This window comes from Calonectris borealis, chromosome 15, assembly GCF_964195595.1.
Source record: "Calonectris borealis chromosome 15, bCalBor7.hap1.2, whole genome shotgun sequence".
NCBI classification, from domain to species: Eukaryota; Metazoa; Chordata; class Aves; order Procellariiformes; family Procellariidae; genus Calonectris; species Calonectris borealis.
The window spans coordinates 2,805,731-2,829,409 of NC_134326.1; the positions used below are offsets into that span (position 1 = coordinate 2,805,731).

General features: G+C 56.1%; 3 protein-coding genes across 3 annotated transcripts; all 3 read left to right on the forward strand.

Annotated features, from left to right (window-relative positions):
• Positions 1 to 638: 638 nt before the first annotated feature.
• LOC142088961 (protocadherin gamma-A2-like) lies at positions 639 to 9,594 on the forward strand. Its single transcript, XM_075164840.1, has 3 exons — positions 639 to 3,083; positions 3,171 to 3,247; positions 9,315 to 9,594. The coding sequence occupies exons 1-3, from the start codon at positions 639 to 641 to the stop codon at positions 9,592 to 9,594; spliced, it is 2,802 nt and encodes a 933-aa protein (XP_075020941.1).
• Positions 9,595 to 9,645: 51 nt separating this feature from the next.
• Positions 9,646 to 14,779, forward strand: LOC142088962 (protocadherin gamma-A10-like). The gene is made up of 3 exons (XM_075164841.1): positions 9,646 to 12,093; positions 13,076 to 13,119; positions 14,638 to 14,779. Exons 1-3 carry the CDS (start codon positions 9,646 to 9,648, stop codon positions 14,777 to 14,779), a joined length of 2,634 nt encoding a protein of 877 aa, XP_075020942.1.
• Positions 14,780 to 14,803: 24 nt separating this feature from the next.
• On the forward strand, positions 14,804 to 21,848 carry LOC142088963 (protocadherin gamma-B5-like). Its single transcript, XM_075164842.1, has 3 exons — positions 14,804 to 14,828; positions 15,485 to 15,536; positions 18,968 to 21,848. Exons 1-3 carry the CDS (start codon positions 14,804 to 14,806, stop codon positions 21,846 to 21,848), a joined length of 2,958 nt encoding a protein of 985 aa, XP_075020943.1.
• The last annotated feature ends 1,831 nt before the right edge of the window (positions 21,849 to 23,679 follow it).

Here is a 23,679-nt window from a genome sequence, read left to right on the forward strand (position 1 = left end):
TTGGACTAATGGACTAAGACTCATAATATTCTGCACGTCATACTAAGAGAACTTTGTGTCTATATGACATCACGATTACAAAAACATTTTTCCCGTGCGGTATAAATACTATGCCCACGGAAGGCGTGTTATTTCTTTCCGGTTGGGATCGCCTCGAGGATCAAAGAAGAGGTGGGCTCGGGAAAAGGCCGCGGAGGAGGTCACCACTGGACGGGCCCCGCTGTCTCCGTGGCGACGGTGCCGTCCCCGCGAGCTGTCCGTGGGAAAGGCAGGGCGGGCAGCGCTGGGCAGCGCTCGGTGCCTGCAGTGCCGGGAGGAGGCTGCGGGCGCCGCTGTTGACCGAGGAGGAGCGAGAGGAAGGCCGGAGCGCTGCAGGCAGCCCCGCCCGCTGCGGCCCGGCTCGCTCGCTCGCTCGCTGGCTGGCTCGGCGGCCGGGCGGTCTGCGAGCGTCCCCGCGGTGCGGAGCCGTGCTGCAGCGGGGCGGAGGGGCCGGCGGCAGCGGCCGGCAGCGGCGAGCCGGAGCCGAAGCCGGAGCCGCAGCGGGAGCCGGGTCGGCGGAGCCGGAGCGGGAGCCGGGTCGGCGTTGGGCGGCGGGGAGCTGCCGGCGGTGGTGCTGGGCCGGCGGGGCCGCGGCAGAGATGTGCGCGGCGGGGAGGCGCTGGGGCCGGCGGGAGCGAGCCCTGCTGTGGTGCGTCCTGGTGGCGGCGTGGGAGGCGGCGTGGGGGCAGCTGCGCTACTCGCTTCCCGAGGAGATGCCGAAGGGCTCGTTCGTGGGCGACGTGGCCAAGGACCTGGGGCTGGAGCTGCCGGCGCTCCGCGACAGCGGCGTCCGCATCCTGGACAGAGGTAGGACGCGGTATTTCGCTCTGCACGGGAAGACGGGACATTTAGTGACGGCGGAGAGGATAGACAGAGAGCAGCTGTGCGAGAGTGTGGAGCAATGCGTGCTGCGCTGTGAGGTGATAGTGGAGGGGGAAATGCAGGTCTACGGAATCGAAGTGGAGATCACGGACATTAACGACAACGCGCCCAGCTTCCGAGAGGCAGAAACGGAGCTGAGAATGAGTGAGACGACAGCCCCGGGGTCGCGGTTTCCCCTGGCTGAGGCCCACGACCCGGACGTGGGCCGGAATTCCGTGCAGAGCTACGCGCTGAGCGGCGACGAGCACTTCTCGCTGGCCGTGCAGGCGGGTCCCGGCGGGGATCAGCGTCCCGAGCTGGTGCTGGCGAAGGCGCTGGACCGGGAGGAGGCGGCGTTTCACGAGCTGGTGCTGAGGGCGAGCGACGGCGGAGAGCCGGCGCGGACGGGCACGGCGCGAATCCGCGTGGCGGTGCTGGACGCCAACGACAACGCGCCCGTGTTCAGCCAGGCGGAGTACACGGTGCGCGTGCCGGAGGACGTGCCCGTGGGCTCCACCCTCGTCACCCTCACGGCCACCGACGCCGACGAGGGGCTGAACGGGAACGTCAAATACTCGTTGAAGAAAATCACAGAGAAAGCCTCGAAGATTTTCCATCTGGAGACCGAGACGGGGGCGATCACGCTGGTGCGGAGCCTGGACTTCGAGGAAGGCGACTCCTACGAGCTGGAGGTGCAGGCACATGACGGCGGGGGTCTTTCCGACACGACGAAAGTCGCGATCTCGGTGACAGACGTGAATGACAACGCGCCCGAACTGACAGTGTCGTCGGCGCTGAGCGAGATCTCTGAGGACGCGCCGTCGGGGACGGTGGTGGCCCTGCTGCACGTGCAGGACCGGGACTCGGGGGCGAACGGCGAGGTGCGGTGCTCGCTGGACGGGGGCGTCCCATTCCGGCTGGAGAAGTCCTTCGAGGACTACTACCGCGTGGTGACGGCGAGGGAGCTGGACCGGGAGGAGGTGGCGGAGTACAACGTGACGGTGCGGGCGGCGGACGGCGGGTCGCCGGCGCTGTGGAGCAGCGCGGTGCTGGCGCTGCGCGTGCTGGACGTGAACGACAACGCGCCGGTGTTCGCGGAGGCGCGCTACAGCGCCCGGCTGCCCGAGAACAACGCGGCGGGCGCGCTGGTGCTGACGGTGCGGGCGACGGACGCGGACTGGGGGCAGAACGCGCGCGTGCGGTACCGGCTGTCGGAGGGGCGGGTGCGGGGCGCGCCGCTCTCGTCCTACGTGTCGGTGCAGGCGGAGACGGGCGCGCTGTACGCGCTGCGCTCCTTCGACTACGAGGAGGTGCGCGAGGTGGGGCTGTGGGTGCGGGCGGAGGACGGCGGCGCGCCGGCGCGGAGCAGCAACGTGTCGGTGCGGCTCGTGATCGTGGACGAGAACGACAACGCGCCGCAGGTGCTGTACCCGCCGGCGGCGGCGGCGGCGGCGGCGGCGGCGGGCGCGGGCTGGGCGGGCGTGGAGCTGGCGCCGCGCTCGGCGGAGCCCGGGGCGCTGGTGGCCAAGGTGGTGGCGGTGGACGCGGACGCGGGGCAGAACGCGTGGCTGTCGTACGAGCTGGCCAAGGCGACGGAGCCGGGGCTGTTCCGCGTGGGGCTGCACAGCGGCGAGGTGCGCACGGCGCGCTCCCCGCTGGCCCGCGACGCGGCGCGGCAGAGCCTGGTGGTGGTGGTGAAGGACCACGGGCGGCCGGCGCTGTCGGCCACGGCCACGCTGACGGTGGTGCTGGCCGAGAGCGTGGCCGAGCTGCTGTGGGAGCTGGGCAGCGCGGCGGCGGCGCCGGGCGAGCCGGCCGGCAGCCTGACGCGGTGGCTGGTGGTGGCCGTGGCGGCCGTGTCCTGCCTCTTCCTCGCCTTCCTGCTGCTGCTGCTGGCGCTGCGCCTGCGGCGCTGGCGCCGCTCGCAGCTGCTGCCGGCGGGCAGCGGCGCCCTGCGCGGCGTGCCGGCCTCGCACTTCGTGGGCATCGACGGCGTCCGCGCCTTCCTGCACTCCTACTCGCACGAGGTGTCGCTCACCGCCGACTCGCGCAAGAGCCAGCTCCGCTTGTCGGGCGGCAGCTGCTGCGACACGCTCCCGGCCCGGCCGCCGCCCGACGAGCCCGCGCCGCTGCTCGGGGAGGACCCTGCCGGCGCCCGCCGCGCGGACCCCGCCGCTGCCCCGGTGAGTTCCTCTGGCGCGACCTTCTCCGCGACGCTTGGCTCTGCCGCTTCCGTGCCCTTTCCGCGCCCTGGGCTGCGTCCTGCGCAGGGCCGAGGGTTGGTGTCGGGGAAGGCGAAGCTTCGCGGGGCAGCGCACTGTGTGCTGATGCCTCTTGCTCCCGGGAGGTGAGCGTGGGGTTGTGGCTCCGTGTTGCAGTTGGTGTGGGAGGCAGGAGAAGCGGGGCTGCTGTTGGCTGGAGTTTCTATTTTTTATAACGTCTTTGCTGTGTTACGCGCTGTTGACTGACCCAGTCTCTCCTGGAGGACCACTCCTCTTTTAGACCCTTGATGTTTCTTCCCAGAGGGCTAGTGAGCAGACAAATGTATCTTGCTTTTTAGTACAGAGATGTAAAGATATCTATGTGAAATGCGTGGCTGATCTTCGTGCATGTTGAAGAGGAATGGACTGGGGAACTGGCCCTTTGATGACAGGTGCTTGCAAATTAATGAGCGTCAAAGAACACCATGCAAGTTGTGAAGTGTTGGAGTTGCGAGTCATGGGAGATGTTCGTGCGGGGCTTTTGAAGGACACAACAGATATGGTTTGCTCCTTTCCCTCTTCAGTGCCCAACTGTAGGGTCATGCAATGTGAGTTTTTTCTTCCAAAAAAATATTTGGCCTGAGACATGTTACTCCAGCTGTATTGTGAGCTCTGGGAGGTTCCTTCTATGTGTTTGTACGTTGTCATGACGTATTCAACTAACAGCTTAATTCTGTACTTATGCCAAGTGCCATAATGAGAGCTTTGGGAGGAGCCAACCGATTATTCATTCATACTAAAGACCCGATTCATGTACCTACCCTAAGAGCCATAATTTAGAGGAGTATGTTGTGATCCCTTCCATTCTGCATGTGTTAACTTCTTGCCTTGATTGTTGTGAAGGTCTGAAGGTGGGCCGTTGTCTCTGAAAATGTGTGGAAGATCACCTCTGTTCCATTTGACTGTCCCATACATGCCTTTTATGTTTACAGCTGTAAAGAGGAAGACTTTCATAGACGTCTTTCCTTAAAATGTCACTGGAAGAAATGCTCTTGCTTGTCACATACACATGGTGAGAAGTCAAATATTATCCATGGTAAGGAGAAGTTCTTCAACTTGCCTTTTGATGGATACAGCCGTGCAGTCTGTGCAGGGTTAGAGGAGGGTCCTGGGGGTGCTGCGTGTGAGGAGGTACTGGTGGAGACACGAGAACTTGGTAATTCCCAGGGTTCACTGCTGAACTACATCAAATGAGACTGAAGGTGTCTTATTTTTGGATATCCCACTGCTCAGATTCCAGCTGGCCAAGCTGTGGGTTCATCAGTTTGCTTTCCTGTTGCATGATGTTTCCTGTGAATGGTAGTTATTGAGCATAGGTTACACTTGAGGTTAAGATTTGAGAGTCAGGTATCTTCCAGTTCGTCCATGTGCTGAAGAAGGATGATGGTGTCTTTGAGTTGATGCTTTGACAGTTGGGTCTTTACTGGACCTGCAGATTGCTTATGCACTTGCGAATGTTTTCAGTTTCTTCCAATTAGTGTGAGTACGAAAGAAATTTTCTTGCATGTCTCCATGTTGTGGTCTTTGTTCTCAGAGAAGGAGAAGTTGTGTGTGCAACTTTTCCTTCAATGGTGTCTGTCTGCAAAGGTAGCTTTCCTGTTGTGTGATGTTTGGGCAGGCTGAAAAATTCTGACTGTCCAGAGACAGGGCAGGTCTTTGCTGTGGTATAATTTGAAATGTCTGAAAGATAGGTTTAAAGGTTCAGTGTCTCCTGGTTGTCATATGGAGCCCACAGTTGTGGTTCCATGCATTTCCCCTTTTTTATTGTCCAAAGAAATTACATTGAGGAACTGTGGCTGTGTTCTTTGGTGTGAGTGCCTGTGTGATCCTCCTGTGGACTTTTTACCAACTAGACACCCTTCTTGTGTACCTTCTACAGTTGACATCATCTGAAATGTTAAACCACAATTCCTTGACTTCTCTAGGTTTCCCATTCTTGCCTTGTTTGTTGTCCAGGTCTAAAGCCGGTCCTCATTGTGGCTGGTAACCCTTAAAACATGAAAAGATCATTTATACTTGCTGTGCTGGGGAAGCAGTTCCCATCCATGGCTTGAAGGTGTTCAGCTGTGAAGACAAAGACATTGACATACTTATGCTTCCCTAAAAGGTCACTGAAGGAAATGCTCTTTTGCCTGTGGCTGACATATGGCCAAAATATTGGCTGTTGTCCATGGTGCAACTAAAGGCTGTGAATGCAGAGCAAGGAGGGTGAGAGGCTGGCTTTAAACTAGGAGAGCAGGTGGCTCAACATGGTTTTGGCTGAGCAATGGTTTGATTTCATGCCTGGTGCCAAGGCCTGTGCCATTTATAGTGTGATAATGGATTCCTTGTCCTGAAAGGCAACAGAAGTCGTCCAACAATAATAAAGTGTTTGTGGAATAACTGTGCATGTAGAATGATGATGCATGTGTAGAACGGCTCATAATTCCTGTGTGAAACCTCCTTTATCTATCTCTATTTCCCTGGAACATTGCAGTGTAGAGTTTCTCCATGGTTGTAATTAGACTTTCTTTCAGGCCTTTGTTTCCAGGAAGGTCGTATTTCATTTTCTCTGTTTCTGGGCAGTGCTTTTTGCATTTGAAACTGTGAGTGCTGCTTTGCAGCAAATACTCACTTCAGCCACGTAAAGACAGAATTTTTTTGTGTGAGGAAAACAAAGCAGAAGCTAAAAGAGAACCTGTTTTAATTTCTCAGAAGACTTAACTTGAGAACGAGGCCCATCTATAATCTTATGGCTTCATATTTGAGGGAGATGAGCAGGCCACATATTAGAAAAATTGATGACAGCTGATGACTATTACTTAAAATGAAACCCCCTACTTTGTAGTCCAGAGTAAGACTTCAGGGCTGAGCTTGTGCTTGAGACTTCAGTGACTTCCAGGTGCTCTCAGGGATGAATTTCAACAACCGTAGTGAAGACCAAGAAGATTTCCTGGTGAGTTTCTCTGACAACACTTTGTCTTCTAATGCTTCCTTGCTTTGCTTGTCTGATTTATGGCTTTGTTTTTCTTTACCTGGTCTGATATGTAGGTAGGTTTACTTGTAATTATCAGCATAGCTTCGTTTAGCAATGCGCTGTGTGTTAGTGCCTCTTGGTCTTACTACAGCAGGTGTGAAAAGCAGGAGATGTGAGGGTATCTTTGCATTCTGTTTTTATTGGGGGGAATAGATGTAAACATGACGTTAGTATAAGTCGTATCTCTGTGGAACAGTGCGTGTGATAAAAGAGGGGAAGAGTTTCCCCCTAAGCTGATGGCTTGATGACCCATTCTCTGTTGGGTGACCGCGCCTCTTTTATTTTGGCCAATTATCATTGGTGTGCTTAGACTCCTTCTTTTTCTTCTCAGAATGATGGTTAGCAGACAAATATCCCTACCTTCTTGGTGTGATCATAGTGTATTGTCCCCTCATGATACGTTTTTGCCAATTTTGAGAAGGTCAGAAGCAAACCTGCAAGTTGTGTAGGGTTGGAGAGAAGACAGGGGAGCTCTGTGTGTGAGCCTACAGAAGAACAGGTGGTCATTTCCCTGCTTGTCATAGATAACACAACCGTGTGCCTAATGGAGTACCATGCAATTGGAGTTGCTTCTGCTCAAGAAGTTTGGCCTAAGAAATGTTATTCCACCTGATCCGTTCATTTTTGTCTGTTTCTAACGCTTGCCTTGCTTGTTGTCATGAGCTAGAGCTCGACCTCAGGGTGTCTGATGAAATGGGGAAGGTCACATCTGTTCCAACTGTCTGAGTGCAGGGGCAGTTCCCGCACACACCTTTGATGTTTACAGCTGTGAAGGGGAAGGCTTTCCTAGGCCTGCGTGTGCTCCCAGAGGCACACTTGTCTGTAGGGAAAGAAAGCAAAACCATCTCTAGTGCAGTCCTCAAAGTGCAGAGTGGCAACCCAGCCCAGCCAAGGTTTCCCTGAACTGACTGGGGGTCAGTGGGAGAACGCATGCAGGGTGTCCCCTACATGGTTCCCCATAACATGGTGGCCACTCAATTGGAGAGATATGGGTTTGACAGATGGGCTGTTAGAGGGTTGATGGATAAGGAACTGGCTGGATGGCTGCATCCAAAGAGTTATACTCAATGGCTCAATGTCCAAGTGGAAACCAGTAACATGCGCTATCCCTCAAGGGTCCGTACTGGGACCAGTGGTATTTAGTATCTTCGTCAATGACGTAGACAGTGGGATTGAGTGCACCCTCAGCAAGTTTGCAGATGACAGCAAGCTGAGTGGTGCAGTTGATTCACTAGAGGGAAGGGATGCCATCAGAGGGACCTTGAAAGGCTGGAGAAGTGGGCCTGTGCGAACGTCATGAATATCAACAAGGCCAAGTGGAAGGTCCTGCATATGTATCGGGGCAATCCCCAGTTTCCATACAGACTGTGGGATGAATGGATTGAGAGCAGCCCTGCAGAGAAGGACTTGGGGGTAGTGGTGGGTAACAAATGGGTCCTGAGCTGGCAAAATGCACTTGCTGCCCAGAAAGGCAGTTGTATCTTAGGCTGCATAACAAGGGAGAACATGTGGTTCTCCCCTTCTCCTCTGTTTCATGAGACCCCACCTGGAGCACTGCTCTGAGGCCTACACTACAAGAAAGACATGGGGCTGTTAGAGTTGGTCCACAGGAGAGCCACAAAAACGTCAAAAGGCTGCAACACCTCTACTATGAAGAAGGGTTGAAGAAATTGAGGTTCTTCAGCCTGGAGAAGAAAAGGCTCTGGGGAAACCTTATTGTGGCTTTTCAATATATAAAGGTGGCTTCTAAGAAAGATGGAGAGAGCCTTTTTACCAGGGCCTGTTGTGACAGGACAAGGGGCAATGGTTTTAAACAGAATGAGGGTAGGTTTTGATTAGACATGAGGAAGAAATGCTTTATGATAAGGTTGGTGAGACACTGGAACATGTTGTCCAGAGAAGTTGTGGATGTGCCATCACTGGAAGACTTCAAGGTCAGGTTGGACGGGGCTTTGAGCAACGTGACCTGGTGAAGGATGTCCCTGCCCATGGCAGAGTGTTTGGAATAGATGGTCCTTAAAGGTCCCTTCCAACCTAAACCATTCTTTGATTCTATGAAAGACTCGACGTGGCTTTCCCATTGTCAGCGCCTCAAGTATGAAGATGCAAAGAAGGAACTTTTGTGAATCCGAATCAAACTATTAAAGGTTATTCTGTTACCTTAGCATAGGGCTATGCACATTACCTTTAGGGCGATATAATGCTCAGTGTAAATGTTCTGCTCCCTACAAGAAAAATCAACAATGGGACGAACATCAGAGACGCACATGAGCAAAAGGAAGAAATGCAGGGAAGAAGGAAACCCTTTGCAGGTCTGGCATGAGAGGTTTGCAATGACATTCGCTTCATTGTGTTTCTGATTACGTATTGATTCCTCCCACATGAATATTTCCTTCTTGATATTCGTCCCACATAAGGAAAGCACAATTGAAAATAAAGTCTTCTGCAGCTATGAAATTGTGTATTGCTCTTATACTTCCCTTTAGACTTTACTAAGGGCAGCTGAGTTGCTTTCTTTATTGCTGTCGTGAAGATTTACTACTGACTATTGATTGCAACTCAAGGAGATGACCTAAAAGTACCTGATAGCCTATCTGTTTTAAATGCCTTTGGAGTTGCAGTAAGTTCTTGTGTGCAGTCCTTGTCCCTGAGCCTTTCCTAACCTCATGCCCAGGGTAGTGGACTGTTGCTCTTCATTTCTCTACTTTGGCCACTAGTGCCGATCTGTGTTTCCCTGAACAAATGAAATCATCCTGTACCGCAGCTTTTATAGCAGCAGGCAGTAAGAAGCAGAATTACCTGCCTCTTGAGCTGTCACACGTGTAGGCTCAGTGAGGAGGTTCTCTTCATTTAACTTGTGCTGGACACAATGGTAGAGGTGTGTTGAAGCTATATAATTATCACCATTCCAAAAATATTTTTCCCTTCGGTAGAAATACCACGCCTGCGGGAGGCCTTTGCCTTCCTCCTGGCTGGGATCGCCTCGAGGATCAAAGAAGAGGTGGGCTCGGGAAAAAGCCGCGGAGGAGGTCACCGCTGGACGGGCCCCGCTGTCTCCGTGGCGACGGTGCCGTCCCCGCGAGCTGTCCGTGGGAAAGGCAGGGCGGGCAGCGCTGGGCAGCGCTCGGTGCCTGCAGTGCCGGGAGGAGGCTGCGGGCGCCGCTGTTGACCGAGGAGGAGCGAGAGGAAGGCCGGAGCGCTGCAGGCAGCCCCGCCCGCTGCGGCCCGGCTCGCTCGCTGGCTGGCTCGCTGGCTCGGCGGCCGGGCGGTCTGCGAGCGTCCCCGCGGTGCGGAGCCGTGCTGCAGCGAGGCAGAGGGACCGGCGGCAGCGGCCGGCAGCGGCGAGCCGGAGCCGAAGCCGGAGCCGCAGCGGGAGCCGGGTCGGCGGAGCCGGAGCGGGAGCCGGGTCGGCGGTGAGCGGCGGGGAGCTGCCGGCGGTGGTGCTGGGCCGGCGAGGCCGCGGCGGAGATGTGCGCGGCGGGGAGGCGCTGGGGCCGGCGGGAGCGAGCCCTGCTGTGGTGCGTCCTGGTGGCGGCGTGGGAGGCGGCGTGGGGGCAGCTGCGCTACTCGCTTCCCGAGGAGATGCCGAAGGGCTCGTACGTGGGCGACGTGGCCAAGGACCTGGGGCTGGAGCTGCCGGCGCTCCGCGACAGCGGCGTCCGCATCTTGGACAGAGATAGGACGCAGTATTTCGCTCTGCACGGGAAGACGGGACATTTAGTGACGGCGGAGAGGATAGACAGAGAGCAGCTGTGCCGGCTGGTGGAGCAATGCGTGCTGCGCTGTGAGGTGATAGTGGAGGGGGAAATGCAGGTCTACGGAGTCGAGGTGGAGATCACGGACATTAACGACAACGCGCCCAGCTTCAAGAAAATTGAGGTGGAGGAGAGAATGAGCGAGACGACAGCCCCGGGGTCGCGGTTTCCCCTGGCCAGAGCTCACGACCCGGACGTGGGCCGGAATTCCGTGCAGAGCTACGCGCTGAGCGGCGACGAGCACTTCTCGCTGGCCGTGCAGGCGGGCCCCGGCGGGGATCAGCGTCCCGAGCTGGTGCTGGCGAAGGCGCTGGACCGGGAGGAGGCGGCGTTTCACGAGCTGGTGCTGAGGGCGAGCGACGGCGGAGAGCCGACGCGGACGGGCACGGCGCGGATCCGCGTGGCGGTGCTGGACGCCAACGACAACGCGCCCGTGTTCAGCCAGGCGGAGTACACGGTGCGCGTGCCGGAGGACGTGCCCGTGGGCTCTGCCCTCGTCACCCTCACGGCCACCGACGCCGACGAGGGGCTGAACGGGGACGTCAAATACTCGTTGAAACAGGTGACGGATCTGGAATCGGAAATCTTCCAGCTAAACGCCGAGACGGGAGCGATCACGCTGGTGCGGAGCCTGGACTTCGAGGAAGGCGACTCCTACGAACTGGAGGTGCAGGCACGGGACGGCGGGGGTCTTTCCGACACGGCGAAAGTCGCGATCTCGGTGACAGACGTGAACGACAACGCGCCCGAACTGAGAGTGTCGTCGGCGCTGAGCGCGATCTCTGAGGACGCGCCGTTGGGGACGGTGGTGGCCCTGCTGCACGTGCAGGACCGGGACTCGGGGGCGAACGGCGAGGTGCGGTGCTCGCTGGACGGGGGCGTCCCGTTCCGGCTGGAGAAGTCCTTCGAGGACTACTACCGCGTGGTGACGGCGAGGGAGCTGGACCGGGAGGAGGTGGCGGAGTACAACGTGACGGTGCGGGCGGCGGACGGCGGGTCGCCGGCGCTGTGGAGCAGCGCGGTGCTGGCGCTGCGCGTGCTGGACGTGAACGACAATGCGCCGGTGTTCGCGGAGGCGCGCTACAGCGCCCGGCTGCCCGAGAACAACGCGGCGGGCGCGCTGGTGCTGACGGTGCGGGCGACGGACGCGGACTGGGGGCAGAACGCGCGCGTGCGGTACCGGCTGTCGGAGGGGCGGGTGCGGGGCGCGCCGCTCTCGTCCTACGTGTCGGTGCAGGCGGAGACGGGCGCGCTGTACGCGCTGCGCTCCTTCGACTACGAGGAGGTGCGCGAGGTGGGGCTGTGGGTGCGGGCGGAGGACGGCGGCGCGCCGGCGCGGAGCAGCAACGTGTCGGTGCGGCTCGTGATCGTGGACGAGAACGACAACGCGCCGCAGGTGCTGTACCCGCCGGCGGCGGCGGCGGCGGCGGCGGCGGCGGCGGGCGCGGGCTGGGCGGGCGTGGAGCTGGCGCCGCGCTCGGCGGAGCCCGGGGCGCTGGTGGCCAAGGTGGTGGCGGTGGACGCGGACGCGGGGCAGAACGCGTGGCTGTCGTACGAGCTGGCCAAGGCGACGGAGCCGGGGCTGTTCCGCGTGGGGCTGCACAGCGGCGAGGTGCGCACGGCGCGCTCCCCGCTGGCCCGCGACGCGGCGCGGCAGAGCCTGGTGGTGGTGGTGAAGGACCACGGGCGGCCGGCGCTGTCGGCCACGGCCACGCTGACGGTGGTGCTGGCCGAGAGCGTGGCCGAGCTGCTGTGGGAGCTGGGCAGCGCGGCGGCGGCGCCGGGCGAGCCGGCCGGCAGCCTGACGCGGTGGCTGGTGGTGGCCGTGGCGGCCGTGTCCTGCCTCTTCCTCGCCTTCCTGCTGCTGCTGCTGGCGCTGCGCCTGCGGCGCTGGCGCCGCTCGCAGCTGCTGCCGGCGGGCAGCGGCGCCCTGCGCGGCGTGCCGGCCTCGCACTTCGTGGGCATCGACGGCGTCCGCGCCTTCCTGCACTCCTACTCGCACGAGGTGTCGCTCACCGCCGACTCGCGCAAGAGCCAGCTCCGCTTGTCGGGCGGCAGCTGCTGCGACACGCTCCCGGCCCGGCCGCCGCCCGACGAGCCCGCGCCGCTGCTCGGGGAGGACCCTGCCGGCGCCCGCCGCGCGGACCCCGCCGCTGCCCCGGTGAGTTCCTCTGGCGCGACCTTCTCCGCGACGCTTGGCTCTGCCGCTTCCGTGCCCTTTCCGCGCCCTGGGCTGCGTCCTGCGCAGGGCCGAGGGTTGGCGTCGGGGAAGGCGAAGCTTTGCTGAGCAGCGCGCTGTGTGCTGGTGTCTCTTGCTCCCGGGAGGTGAGCGTGGGGTTGTGGCTCCGCGTTGCAGTTGGTGTGGGAGGCAGGAGAAGCGGGGCTGCTGTTGGCTGGAACTGGGCAACAACTGATCCCTTGACGAGGTCTGTCTGCCTGTTATGGAGATGAAAGAGAATCGTAAACGTTGGGACTATTTAAGAAAGTCTCTGTGTGGAGCGTGTGAAGGGCTAGTAGAGGAGATGTTTTTTGCTGATTCCCCATCTTTTAAGGTTGACTTATTGCAGAAGGGGCTGGGTTTGTCTTGACTTGAAAATACATGCTATAGCAAGAGCCATACGAGTGTCCGAGGGGAAAGACTGAAGGTGTGGGGGGAGGTGCAAGGAGGGGGATATTCCCCCTCTGCAGATGTTCACTGACCCAGTCTCTCCTGGAGGATCTCTCTTTTACTTTTAGAATCTTGATTTCTTCCCAGAAGACCAGTGAGCAGACACTTCTGTGCAGACAATCTGCACTTCTTAGTACACAGATGTAAAGATACCTATGTGAAGTGGTTGGGTCATCCTTCTGCATGTTGAAGAGAAATGGTGTGCATAACTGGCCCTTTGATGACAAGTGCTTGCTAATTATGAGGGTCAAAGTACATCATGCAAGTTGTGAAGAGTTGGAGATGAGAGTCATGAGGGAGCTGTACGTGAGGGGCTGTTCAAGGACACAAGAGAGATGGTTTGCTCCTTTCCCTGTTCAGTGCCCAGCTGTAGGGTCATGCAATGCGAGTTTCATCTTCCCAAGTAAATTTGGCCGAAGACATGTTTTTCCAGCCATATTGGGAGCCCTGGGAGCTTCCTCCTCTGTGTTTGCAGGTTGTCATGGTGTATTCAACTAACACATTAATTCTCTACTTATGGCAAGTGCGATAATGGGATCTTTGGGAGGAGCCAACTGATGATTCATTCCCTTCTAAAGACCTGAATTATGTGCCTATCCTAAGAGCCATAAACTAGAAAAGTATGTTGTGATCCCTTCCTTTCTGCAGGTGTTAACTTCTTGCCTTGCTCGTTGTAATGATCTGAAAGTGGGCCGATGTCTCTGGTAATGTGTGGAAGATCATATCTGTCACATTGGTCTGACTATCCCGTACGTGCCTTTCATGTTTCCAGCTGTAAAGAGGAAGACTTTCATAGACATCTTTCCTTAAAATGTCACTGGAAGAAATGGTCTTGCTTGTCACATACACCTGGTGAGAAGTCAACTCTTATCCATGGTAAGGAGAAGTTGTCTGAGCAACTTTTCTTTCAATGGAGTCTATCTGCAAATGATCAAGATCATTGACAGCCATGCACTCTGTGAAGGGTTAGAGGAGAGTCTAATATTTTGATAAGGCCAAGTTTGGGTTCATCAGTTTGCTTTCCAGTTGCATGATGTTTCCTGTGAATGGTAGTTATCAGGCATAGATGTAATGCATGAATAGTGGTAGTGTCACATACCTTCCAAATAGCCCATGTGCTGAAGAAGGGTGACGTTGCCTTTGAGTTGATACTTTGATGACTGGGTCTTTAATTGAGCTGCTTCCTGCTTATGCCCTTTATAACATTTTACATTTGTTTAAAGTACTGGGAGGAGCATCTGTGTTGTGATCCTTGGGATCCAAGAAGCTGTGCGTGCAACATTTCTTTTAATGGTGTCTGTTTGCCGAGGTAGCTTTCCTGTTGTGTCGTGTTTGGACAGGGAGCAGGGTTCTGTCTGCACAGAGACAGGGCTAGGTGGAAGAGTTCGCTGGGGTATAGTTTGAAATGTCTAAAAGGTAAATGCAAAGGTGCAGTTTGTCCTAGCTGTCAGATGAAGCCCACAGTTGTGATTCCACGCATTTTCCTTTTCTTATTGTCCAAAGATATGACTTTGAGAACTGTGGCTATGGTCTTTGGTGTGGGCTCCTGTGTGAGTCTCCTGTGTACTTGTTAGCAGCTAGTTACCTTTGTTGTGTACCTACGCCAATTGACACAATCTGAAATGCAAGCTATGAATCATACACTTCTGTGGATTTCCCATTCTTGCCTTTTTTTGTCAGGTTTGCTTCATTGTGCCTCGCAATCCTGAAAACACTAAAAGATCTCTCATAATTATCAGGCTGGGAGAGCAGTTTCCATCCCTACCTTGAAGGTGTACAGCTGCCAAGACAAGGTCTGTGATAAACTTATGCTTCCCTAAAACGTCACTGAATGAAATGCTCTTTTGCCTGTGGCTGACATATAGCCAAAAGTTGGATATTGTCAGTGGTGCAACTAAAGGCTGCGAAGGCAGAGCAAGGAAGACGAGGCGGTGGCTTCGGACCATGAAAAGAGGTGGGTCAATGTGGTTTTGGCTGGGCAATGGTTTGATTTCATGCCTTGTGCCAAGGCCTGTGCCATTCATGTTGTGATCCTAGCTTCGCTGTCCATAAAGGCAATGGTAGTCCTCTGACAATGATGAAGTGTTTGTGCAATAACTGTGCATGGAGAATGGTCCTCCTGCTGGTGGAGGAGCTTTTCAGCAAGGACAGCTGTGGGAAGTGGATGACAATCCTCTGACGAATTTGTCTGCAAGCAATCGCCATGGAAGAGGAAACATGCCCTAGGGGTACTATTTCTAGAAATTGTTGTGTGAAACATCATTTTTCCACCTGTATGACCTTGTAAGAGTGTGATGTAGAGTTTCATCGTGGTTGTATTAAGCTTTTCCCAGCCTTGACCAACCTTCAGACTTTATTAACGGCTCTTGCTCTTATGAAGTAACTGCTGGTGTTTTGTCAGTATTAAAATTGGTGTGAATGTAGGGGATGGGAGGGGATTTTTGACAGGAATTTCTGGGTTTGGGGCTTGTTCTTTGAAGCACATGTGAGGAAGTTACTCAATTTATGCACTGTCATGTTGGATACAGCTTTTCCTGTGAATGGTAGTTATTGGGCATAGACGTCAACATTGCATTAACAGTTGCAGAGTCACGTATCTTCCAAATTGACCGTGTGGTGAGGAAGAATGATGGTGTCTTTGAGCTGATAGTGACAACTGAGTCTTTAACTGAGCTGCATATTGCTTATGCCCTTTAGAACATTTTATGTTTCCTGAAATGAGTGTGATGAGCAGAGAAGTCTCCATGCGTGCATCCATGTTGTGATCCTTTTTGTCCGTGAGGAGAAGTTGTGTGCGCAACATTTCTTTCAGTGATGTCTCTCTGCAGAGGTAGCTTCCCTGTTGTGTCCTGTTTGAGCACGCTGAAGCATTCTGTCTGCACAGAGACAGGGCAGGTGGATGAATTTGCTGTGGTACAGTTTGAAATGTCCGAAAGGTAGGTGTCAATGTTCAGTTTCTTCTAGTTGTTGGATGGGTCCCACAGTTGTGGTTCTGTGCATTTTCCTTTTCTTATTGTCCAAAGAAATGACTTTAAGAACTGTGGCTGTGGTCATTGGTGTGAGCTCCTGCCACGTACTTTTTACCAACTGGATACTCTTCTTGTGTACCTACTAGAGTTGACATAATCTGAAATGTTAAGCTATGATTCCTTGACTTCTGTAGGTTTCATACTACTTTCTTGTTTCTTCTCCTGTTCTAAAACTGGGCCTCAGTTTGGCTGATAATCCTTCAAAGTAGAGATCTGTTTAAATGATCAGGCTCGGGGAGCAGTTTCCATCCATACCTTGAAGGTGTACAGCTGCCAAGACAAAGACTTTGGGGTACTGCTGTTTCCCTAAAACACTGCTGAAGGACATGCTCTTTCACTTGTGGCCGACATATGACCAAAAGTTGGGTATAGTCCATGGTGCAACTAAAGGCTGTGAATGCAGAGCAAGGAGGTGAGAGGCTGGCTTTGAACCATGAAAACAGGTGGGTCAATGTGGTTTTGGCTGGGCAATGCTTTGATGCCAAGGCCTGTGCCATTTCTGCTGTGATCCTGGATTCCCTGTCCTGAAAGGCAATGGTAGTCCTCTGACAATAAAGTATTTAAGCCTAAGTGTGTACCTGGAATGATGATGTATGGGTGGAACAGCTTATAATTCCTGTGTGAAACCTCCTTTATCCATCTCTGTCTCCCTGGAACGTCGTGATGTGCAGTTTCTTCACAGTTGTAATTACACTTTCTTTCTGGCCTTTGTTTCCTGGAAGGTCGTGGTTCCTTTTCCCTGTTTGTGGACAGTGCTTTTGCTTTTGAAGCTGTGAGTGTTGTTTTGCAGCAAATACTCACTTCAGCCATGTAAGTGAGAATTTTAGGTGTGAGGAATATGAAGCAGAAGCTAAAAGAGATTTTCTTATAATTTCTCGGAAGTCTTAGGTTGAGAAAGAGGCCCATGACACGGTGTTTACACTTATGGCTTCATATTTGTGGGAGATGAGCAGGCCACATGAGCTGATGACAATTTCATAAATTGAACCCCCCTGCTCTGTAGTCCAGAGTAAGGCTTTAGGGCCGCACTTAGAGCTTGAGATCTCAATGACTTCTGGGTGCTCTGGGGGATGAAGTGAAGACCGAGCCATCGTGCCAGTGAGTTTCTCTGACACCACTTTGTCTTCTAATGCTTGCTTGCCTTGCTTGTCTGATTTATGGTTTTGTTTTTCTTTACCTGGTCTCATATGTTGCCGATTTTGAGAAGGTCAGAAGCAAACCTGCAAGTTGTGTAGGGTTGGAGAGAAGACAGGGGAGCTCTGTGTGTGGAGCTATAGAAGAACAGGTGGTCATTTCCTTGCATAGATAATACAACCGTGTGCTGCGTAATGGAGTACCATGCAATTGGAGTTGCTTCTGCTCAAGAAGTTTGGCCTAAGAAATGTTATTCCACCTGATCCGTTCATTTTTGTCTGTTTGTCTGCTTGCCTTGCTTGTTTTCGTGAGCTACAGCTCAACCTCAGGGTGTCTGATGAAATGGGGAAGGTCACATCTGCTCCAACTGTCCAAGTGCAGGGGCAGTTCCCGTACACACCTTTGATGTTTAGAGCTGTGAAGAGGAAGGCTTTCCTAGGCCTGCGTGTGCTCCCAGAGGCACACTTGTCTGTAGGGAAAGAAAGCAAAACCATCTCTAGTGCAGTCCTCAAAGTGCAGAGTGGCAGCCCAGCCCAGCCAAGGTTTCCCTGAACTGACTGGGGGTCAGTGGGAGAACGCATGCATGGTGTCCCCTACCCGGTTCCCCATAACATGGTGGCCACTCAATTGGAGAGACATGGGTTTGACAGATGGACTGTTAGATGGAGAAGGAACTGTCTGGAAGGCCGTGTCCAAAGAGTTATCGTGGAGTTATCATTTCCAATTGGAAACCAGTAACCTGTGGTGTTCCTCAAGGGTCCGTACTGGGACCAGCGCTATTTACTATTTTCCTGAATGACATAGACAGTGGGATTGAGTGCACCCTGAGCAAGTTTGCAGATGACAGCAAGCTGAGTGGTGCAGTTGATTTGCTAGAGGGAAGGGATGCCATCCAGAGGTACCTTGAAAGGCTGGAGAAGTGGGTCTGTGCGAACGTCATGAACCCAAGTGCAAGGTCCTGCACGTGGGTCAGGGCAATCCCCAGTTTCCATACAGACTGTGGGATGAATGGATTGAGAGCAGCCCTGCAGAGAAGGACTTGGAGGTACTGGTGGGTGATAAATGGGACATGAGCTGGCCATGTGCACTTGCTGCCCAGAAAGGCAATCATATCCTGGGCTGCATAACAAGTAGCGTGGTGGTTCCCTCCCCCTACTGTGCTTTCATGAGACCGCACCTGGAGTATTGTGTGCAGCTCTGGGGCCCACACTACAAGAAAGATATGGACCTGTTCCAGTAGGTTCTTCAGCCTGGAGAAGAGAAGGCTCTGGGGAGACCTTATTGCGGCTTTTCAGTACATAAAGCGGGCTTCTAAGAAAGACGGAGAGCGCCTTTTTACCAGGGCCTGTCGTGACAGGACAAAGGACAATGGTTTTAAACGGAACAAGGGTAGGTTTAGATTGGACATACAGAAGAAATGTTTTAAGGGGAGGGTTGTGAGACACTGGAAGAGCTTGCCCAGGTAAGTTGTGGATGCGCCATCACTTGAAGTGCTCAAGGTTGGGTTGGGCGGGGCTTTGAGCAACGTGACCTGGTGAAGGATGTCCCTGCCCATGGCATAGTGGTTGGAATAGGTGATCTTTAAAGGTCCCTTCCAACCTAAACCATTCTTTGGTTCTGTGAAAGGCTCGATGTGGCTTTGCACTTTCCCATTGTCAGCGCCTCAAATATGGAGATGCAAAAGAATGAACTATAGTGAATCAGAATCAAACTAATAAAGGTTATTCTGTTATCTTAGCATAGGGCTATGCACCTTACCTTTAGGGTGATATAATTCTCAGTGTAATTGTTCTGCTCCCTACAAGAAAAATCAACAGTGGGACAAACATCAGAGGGCACACATGAGCAAAAGGAAGAAATGCAGGGAAGATGGAAACCCTTTGCAGGTCTGGCATGACAGGATTGCAATGACTTTTGCTTCATTGTGTTTCTGATTTCGTATTGATTACTCCCACACGAATATTTCTTTCTCGATATTCGTCCCACGTAAGGATAGCAGAATTAAAAATAAAGTCTTCCACACCTATGAAATTGTGTATTGCTCTTATACGTCCCTTCAGATTTTATTAAGAGCAGCTTCATTACTCTGCCACGAATATTTACTACTGACTGTTCATTGTGAGTCAAGGAGATGACCTAAAAGTACCCGACAGCGTGTCTGGTTTAAACGCCTTGGGAGCTGCATTTCCTGATTTTAATAAAAGAGAGACCTCAGAAACGCAGCCCCGCAGCAGCGGCCAAAGCCCGCGCCGCTGCGAGCGCGGCCATCAGCCGGCTGCGGTGGCGTCGCGGCGCCTCCGGGTGCCGCTGTTGGCCGACGCGGCGCGGCGCCGGAACCAGAGCCGGCGCCGGAGCCGCCGCAGCGTCCTGCCCCCGCAGGCTGCTCGCTCGCACGGCGCCGGCCAGAGCGGCAGCGGCACGGGCAGCAGAGGCGAGAGGCGGCGCGGCGCGGGGAGCAGCGGCGTCCGAGCCGGCGCCGAGCTCGCTGCCCTCCGGCGGCCCCTGCGCTCGCTGCGGAGCGTGGCTGGAAGGGAGGGAGGGCAGCGGCAGCGGCAGGAGGGAGGAGCGCGGCGAGCGCTGCCGAGCATGGCGGGCAGGCAGAGGCAGAGCCGCGGGCGAGCGGCCGGGCGAGTGGTGCTGCCCGCTTTGCTGCTGTGCTTGTGGTGCCGGGCGGCGGCGGAGCGGATCCGCTACGCCATCCCCGAGGAGCTGGGCAGAGGCTCGCTGGTGGGGCCGCTGGCGCGGGACCTGGGGCTGAGCCCGGCAGAGCTGCCGGCACGCAAGCTGCGGCTCAGCGCGGAGAAGCAATACTTCGGCGTGAGCGGGGAGAGCGGGAACCTGTACGTGAGCGAGAGGCTGGACCGGGAGGAGATGTGCGGCGAGTCGGCGTCCTGCTCCGTCAGCTTCGAGGCGCTGGTGCAGAACCCGCTGAACGTTTTCCACGTCGAGGTGGCCATCCAGGACGTCAACGACAACGCGCCGCGCTTCCTGCGAGACAATTTCCAGCTGGAGATCAACGAGTTCACTTCTCCTGGCGCCCGTTTTTACTTGGGCGTAGCCGAAGACGCGGACGTGGGCAGCAACTCGCTGCAGGGCTACGAGCTGGAGGCCAACGCGTACTTCGCGGTGGAGGTGAGGGAGAGCCAGGACGGCAGCAAGTTCGCGGAGCTGGTGCTGCGCCGCGCGCTGGACCGGGAGAGCGAGCAGAGCCTGCGGCTGGTGCTGACGGCGCTGGACGGCGGCGAGCCGCCCCGGAGCGGCACCGCCCAGCTCTGCATCAACGTCACCGACGCCAACGACAACCCTCCCGTGTTCGCGCAGGACCGGTACCGCGCGAGCCTGCGGGAGGACGCGCCGCCGGGCTCGCCGGTGCTGAACGTGTCCGCCTCCGACGCCGACGCCGGCACCAACGCCCGCATCACCTACGGCTTCGGGGAAACGCCGGCCAAGGTGCTTCAGAAGTTCGTGGTGGACGCGGAGAGCGGGGCCATCACGCTGCAGGAGGCGCTGGACTTCGAGGACACGCGAGGCTACACGGTGCTGGTGGAGGCGAGGGACGGGGGCGGTCTGGCGGCGCACTGCAAGGTGGAGGTGGAGGTGCTGGACGTGAACGACAACGCGCCCGAGGTGACGCTGACGTCGGTGTCGAGCCCGGTGCCCGAGGACGCGCCGTCCGGCACGGTGGTGGCCCTGGTGAAAGTTCGGGACCGGGACTCCGGGGAGAACGGTCAGGTGTGGTGCGAGCTGTCGGGCGAGGCGCCGCTGTCGATCGTGGCGTCGTCGGGCGGCTCGTACAAGGTGGTGACGGCGAGCGCGCTGGACCGGGAGCAGGCGGCCGAGCACCGGGTGACGGTGGTGGCCAGGGACCGGGGCAGCCCGGCGCTGTCCAGCCGCGCGGCGCTGGTGCTGGAGGTGTCGGACGTGAACGACAACGCGCCGGTGTTCGAGGAGGCCGCCTACAGCGCCTACGTGGCGGAGAACAACGCGGCGGGCGCGCCGGTGCTGCGCGTGCGCGCGCGGGACGCGGACGCGGGCGCCAACGGGCGCGTGAGCTACTGGCTGGCGGGCGGCAGCGCGGGCGCGGCGGGCGCGGCGGCGTACGTGTCGGTGGAGGCGCGGAGCGGCGCGGTGTACGCGCAGCGCTCCTTCGACTACGAGCAGTGCCGCGAGTTCGCGGTGGCGGTGCGGGCGCAGGACGGCGGGGCGCCGGCGCGGAGCTCGACGGCGACGGTGCGCGTCTTCGTGCTGGACCGCAACGACAACGCGCCGCGGGTGCTGTGGCCGGCGGCGAGCGCGGGGGCGGCGGGGGGCGCGGGGGCGGCGGGCGCGGCGGCGGCGCCGTTCGAGGTGGTGCCGCGGTCGGCCGCGGCCGGGTACCTGGTGGCCAAGGTGGTGGCGGTGGACGCGGACGCGGGGCGCAACGCGTGGCTGTCGTACGAGCTGGTGCAGGCGGCGGAGCCGGCGCTGTTCCGCGTGGGGCTGCACAGCGGCGAGGTGCGGACGGCGCGGGCCGTGTCGGAGCGGGACGCGGCGAAGCAGCGGCTGGTGGCCGTGGTGAAGGACCACGGGCAGCCGGCGCTGTCGGCCACGGCCACGCTGCACGTGGTGCTGGCCGAGAGCTTGCAGGAGGCGCTGCCGGAGCTGAGCGAGCGGGCGGCGGGCGCCGACTCGCCGGCGGAGCTGCAGTTCTACCTGGTGCTGGCGCTGGCGCTCCTCTCCGCCCTGTTCCTGCTGAGCGTGGCGCTGGCCGTGCTGGCGCGGGTGCGCCGGGCCGGGCCGCCCGCCGTCCTGCGCTGCCTGGGCGCGCAGCGCTTCTCCGTGGCCGGCGCCGCCTTCCCGGCCGACTTCTGCGAGGGCACCTTGCCCTACTCCTACAACCTGTGCGTGGCGCCGGGCCGCGCCGTCGCCGAGGGCGCTTGGCTGCCGCCGCCGCCGCCGCTGCCCAGCCTGCCGGCGGAGGAGCTTGTGGGCGGGGAGCCCTGCGGGAAGCGGAGCCCGAGCAGCAGCGCCGGCGCGGGAGAGCCGCCCGCGGACCCCGATGCACCGCAGGTCTGTGAGCCCGCGCTCTCTCGCTCTTTTCCTTGAGCCTTTCTGAAGCGCCGTCCCTATTCTGCTGTTTTTTTCCCGGGTGGTGTGGATGGGGAGTGCTGGTCCGTGTCTCCATGAAGTAATGAAGAAAGGAACGGGTATCCCCCTTCCACTCCGAGCAGGCAGCTAGCGGCGGCAGTTCGTGGTCCTTCGCTGGTCACAGGTTCAGCTGAGAGCTTTTGACTACAACCCTCGTATGAGTTAGTAACGGTGAACGCGCTAAATTAATGACTGTGCATGACGGAGTCGGGAAAATGTGATGGACTCTTGGTGTGGGAGATTTTTCCTCCCTGATCTTTTTTTTCTCAAACCGATGTACTTGGACCTGGTTGATGGCTGGATGCAAAACCGTTGCTTAATGCTCTTTCGCAAAGGAAAAGTGCGTGCGGCTCCATGAATGGAGAAATTACAGATTGTTCCTCCCTAATGAATGTTGCCGTCTGCAGAAATGGCAGCATTAATGGAACGGGTATATTTTATCCAGGCATGATTTTTCCGAGTTCATTGTGCAGTTATTGTTCATTTCTTTTTCCTGGGTGGTAGTTCCCTCGTTTACCGTTCCTGATCTGTCTTTCATACATGGGCGAAGGTGTAGAATGGTATCTGAAGAAAAAAAAACATCGCCTTTTGTATTTCAAAGCCTGTCTTCTTTTCCTATCCCCTTTTCCCAAAGAGAGGTGCTTGGAACTGGTTGATCGCGTAGACAGGGGAATACTGAACCGAGGAGTTCAGTCCCTCAGCCACTTTTTGCAATAGTTGTTGCGCTTGCCTGCTTTACCAGGAGAGGCTATTTCCATCCTGAGATATATGTAAAACGACAAAATGACAGCAGTTAGGCACTTGAAAAAAGTCCGTTTGTACATTTACAAATGGTCCGCACAGTTCAGAATGTGCAGCTGTACTTTTCTACACCGTAAGGAAATGAAAGCCCCTTCCTGGTGGTTCAAGCTATCGAATTACTTGATTAAATATAAATGTAAATGTGTATAAACTATAGAAACCCTAAATTAATGTGGGCTATTAAAAAGGGAAATCACACGTTAAAGTCCTTCAAATTTCCATTTCCATTATTAGCTGTATCTTTAGATGTACCAGCATTTTAATGAAATGCAATTGCTTTCGTCCAGTTCAAAAAGACTGTTGAGAATAGACGCATATCGGGAAAATAGGCGCATAAGAAATATTTGAAGAAAATAAATTCTGTCGGATGGCTGCAATCCCCCCATTTTGCTAGTGTGGGCCACAAGACGGGCACAGGAGGAAAGGCAGGTGTACCCGTTTTTCTTCTTGCAAAGCTATTTTCCGCGCAGTTTGTGGGGAGCCGAGCAGATGATTCTGGCCAGGTTCACTGCAGGTGCTTCCTGCCTCCTGGGTAGTTGTAGTACAATCAGCGCGAAGTGATGAAGTGACCTGTAGCCTGAAACCGGGGTGGGTGGGAGAGAATGATTTTCGAGCAGTAGGAGAGCCTCCTCCTGTACTGTGTTCCCAGAAAGGTCTTCTGGGGAGAAATCCCGTGGCAGGTGCCTGAGCAACCCCACCTCCTCCTCAGGAGCTGTACGGGCTTAGGGGGCTTAGATTCTCCGTTGATTGACCCCACCTCCTTCAGCCATAAATGTCTGATCTCAGTCAGTGCTCGTGGAGTAGTTAAATGGAGCGTGCTCCATATGAACTGAAGTATTTAACGAAAAATTCCTGCTGCTTCGATTAATGAGTCTGATAGGTCTGGTTCTCCCTGGGGCGGGTCTGAATATCATAGTTTGTATTTCAGAAACTGTTTCCTTAGGCATTGAAGCTAGACAGCTACAAAAAAATCGTGGTAGAGCTTGTG

Coding starts and splice junctions, on each gene's coding strand:
- LOC142088961 (XM_075164840.1), top strand. CDS start 639: ATGTGCGCGGCGGGGAGGCGCTGGGGCCGGCGGGAGCGAGCCCTGCTG. Junction 3,084..3,170: donor CGGACCCCGCCGCTGCCCCG/GTGAGTTCCTCT, acceptor CGTCCTGCGCAG/GGCCGAGGGTTGGTGTCGGG. Junction 3,248..9,314: donor ATGCCTCTTGCTCCCGGGAG/GTGAGCGTGGGG, acceptor CGGTGCCTGCAG/TGCCGGGAGGAGGCTGCGGG.
- LOC142088962 (XM_075164841.1), top strand. CDS start 9,646: ATGTGCGCGGCGGGGAGGCGCTGGGGCCGGCGGGAGCGAGCCCTGCTG. Junction 12,094..13,075: donor CGGACCCCGCCGCTGCCCCG/GTGAGTTCCTCT, acceptor CTGTGTTTGCAG/GTTGTCATGGTGTATTCAAC. Junction 13,120..14,637: donor ACATTAATTCTCTACTTATG/GCAAGTGCGATA, acceptor TTGTGATCCTAG/CTTCGCTGTCCATAAAGGCA.
- LOC142088963 (XM_075164842.1), top strand. CDS start 14,804: ATGGAAGAGGAAACATGCCCTAGGG. Junction 14,829..15,484: donor AGAGGAAACATGCCCTAGGG/GTACTATTTCTA, acceptor CTGTCTGCACAG/AGACAGGGCAGGTGGATGAA. Junction 15,537..18,967: donor CAGTTTGAAATGTCCGAAAG/GTAGGTGTCAAT, acceptor TTTTAATAAAAG/AGAGACCTCAGAAACGCAGC.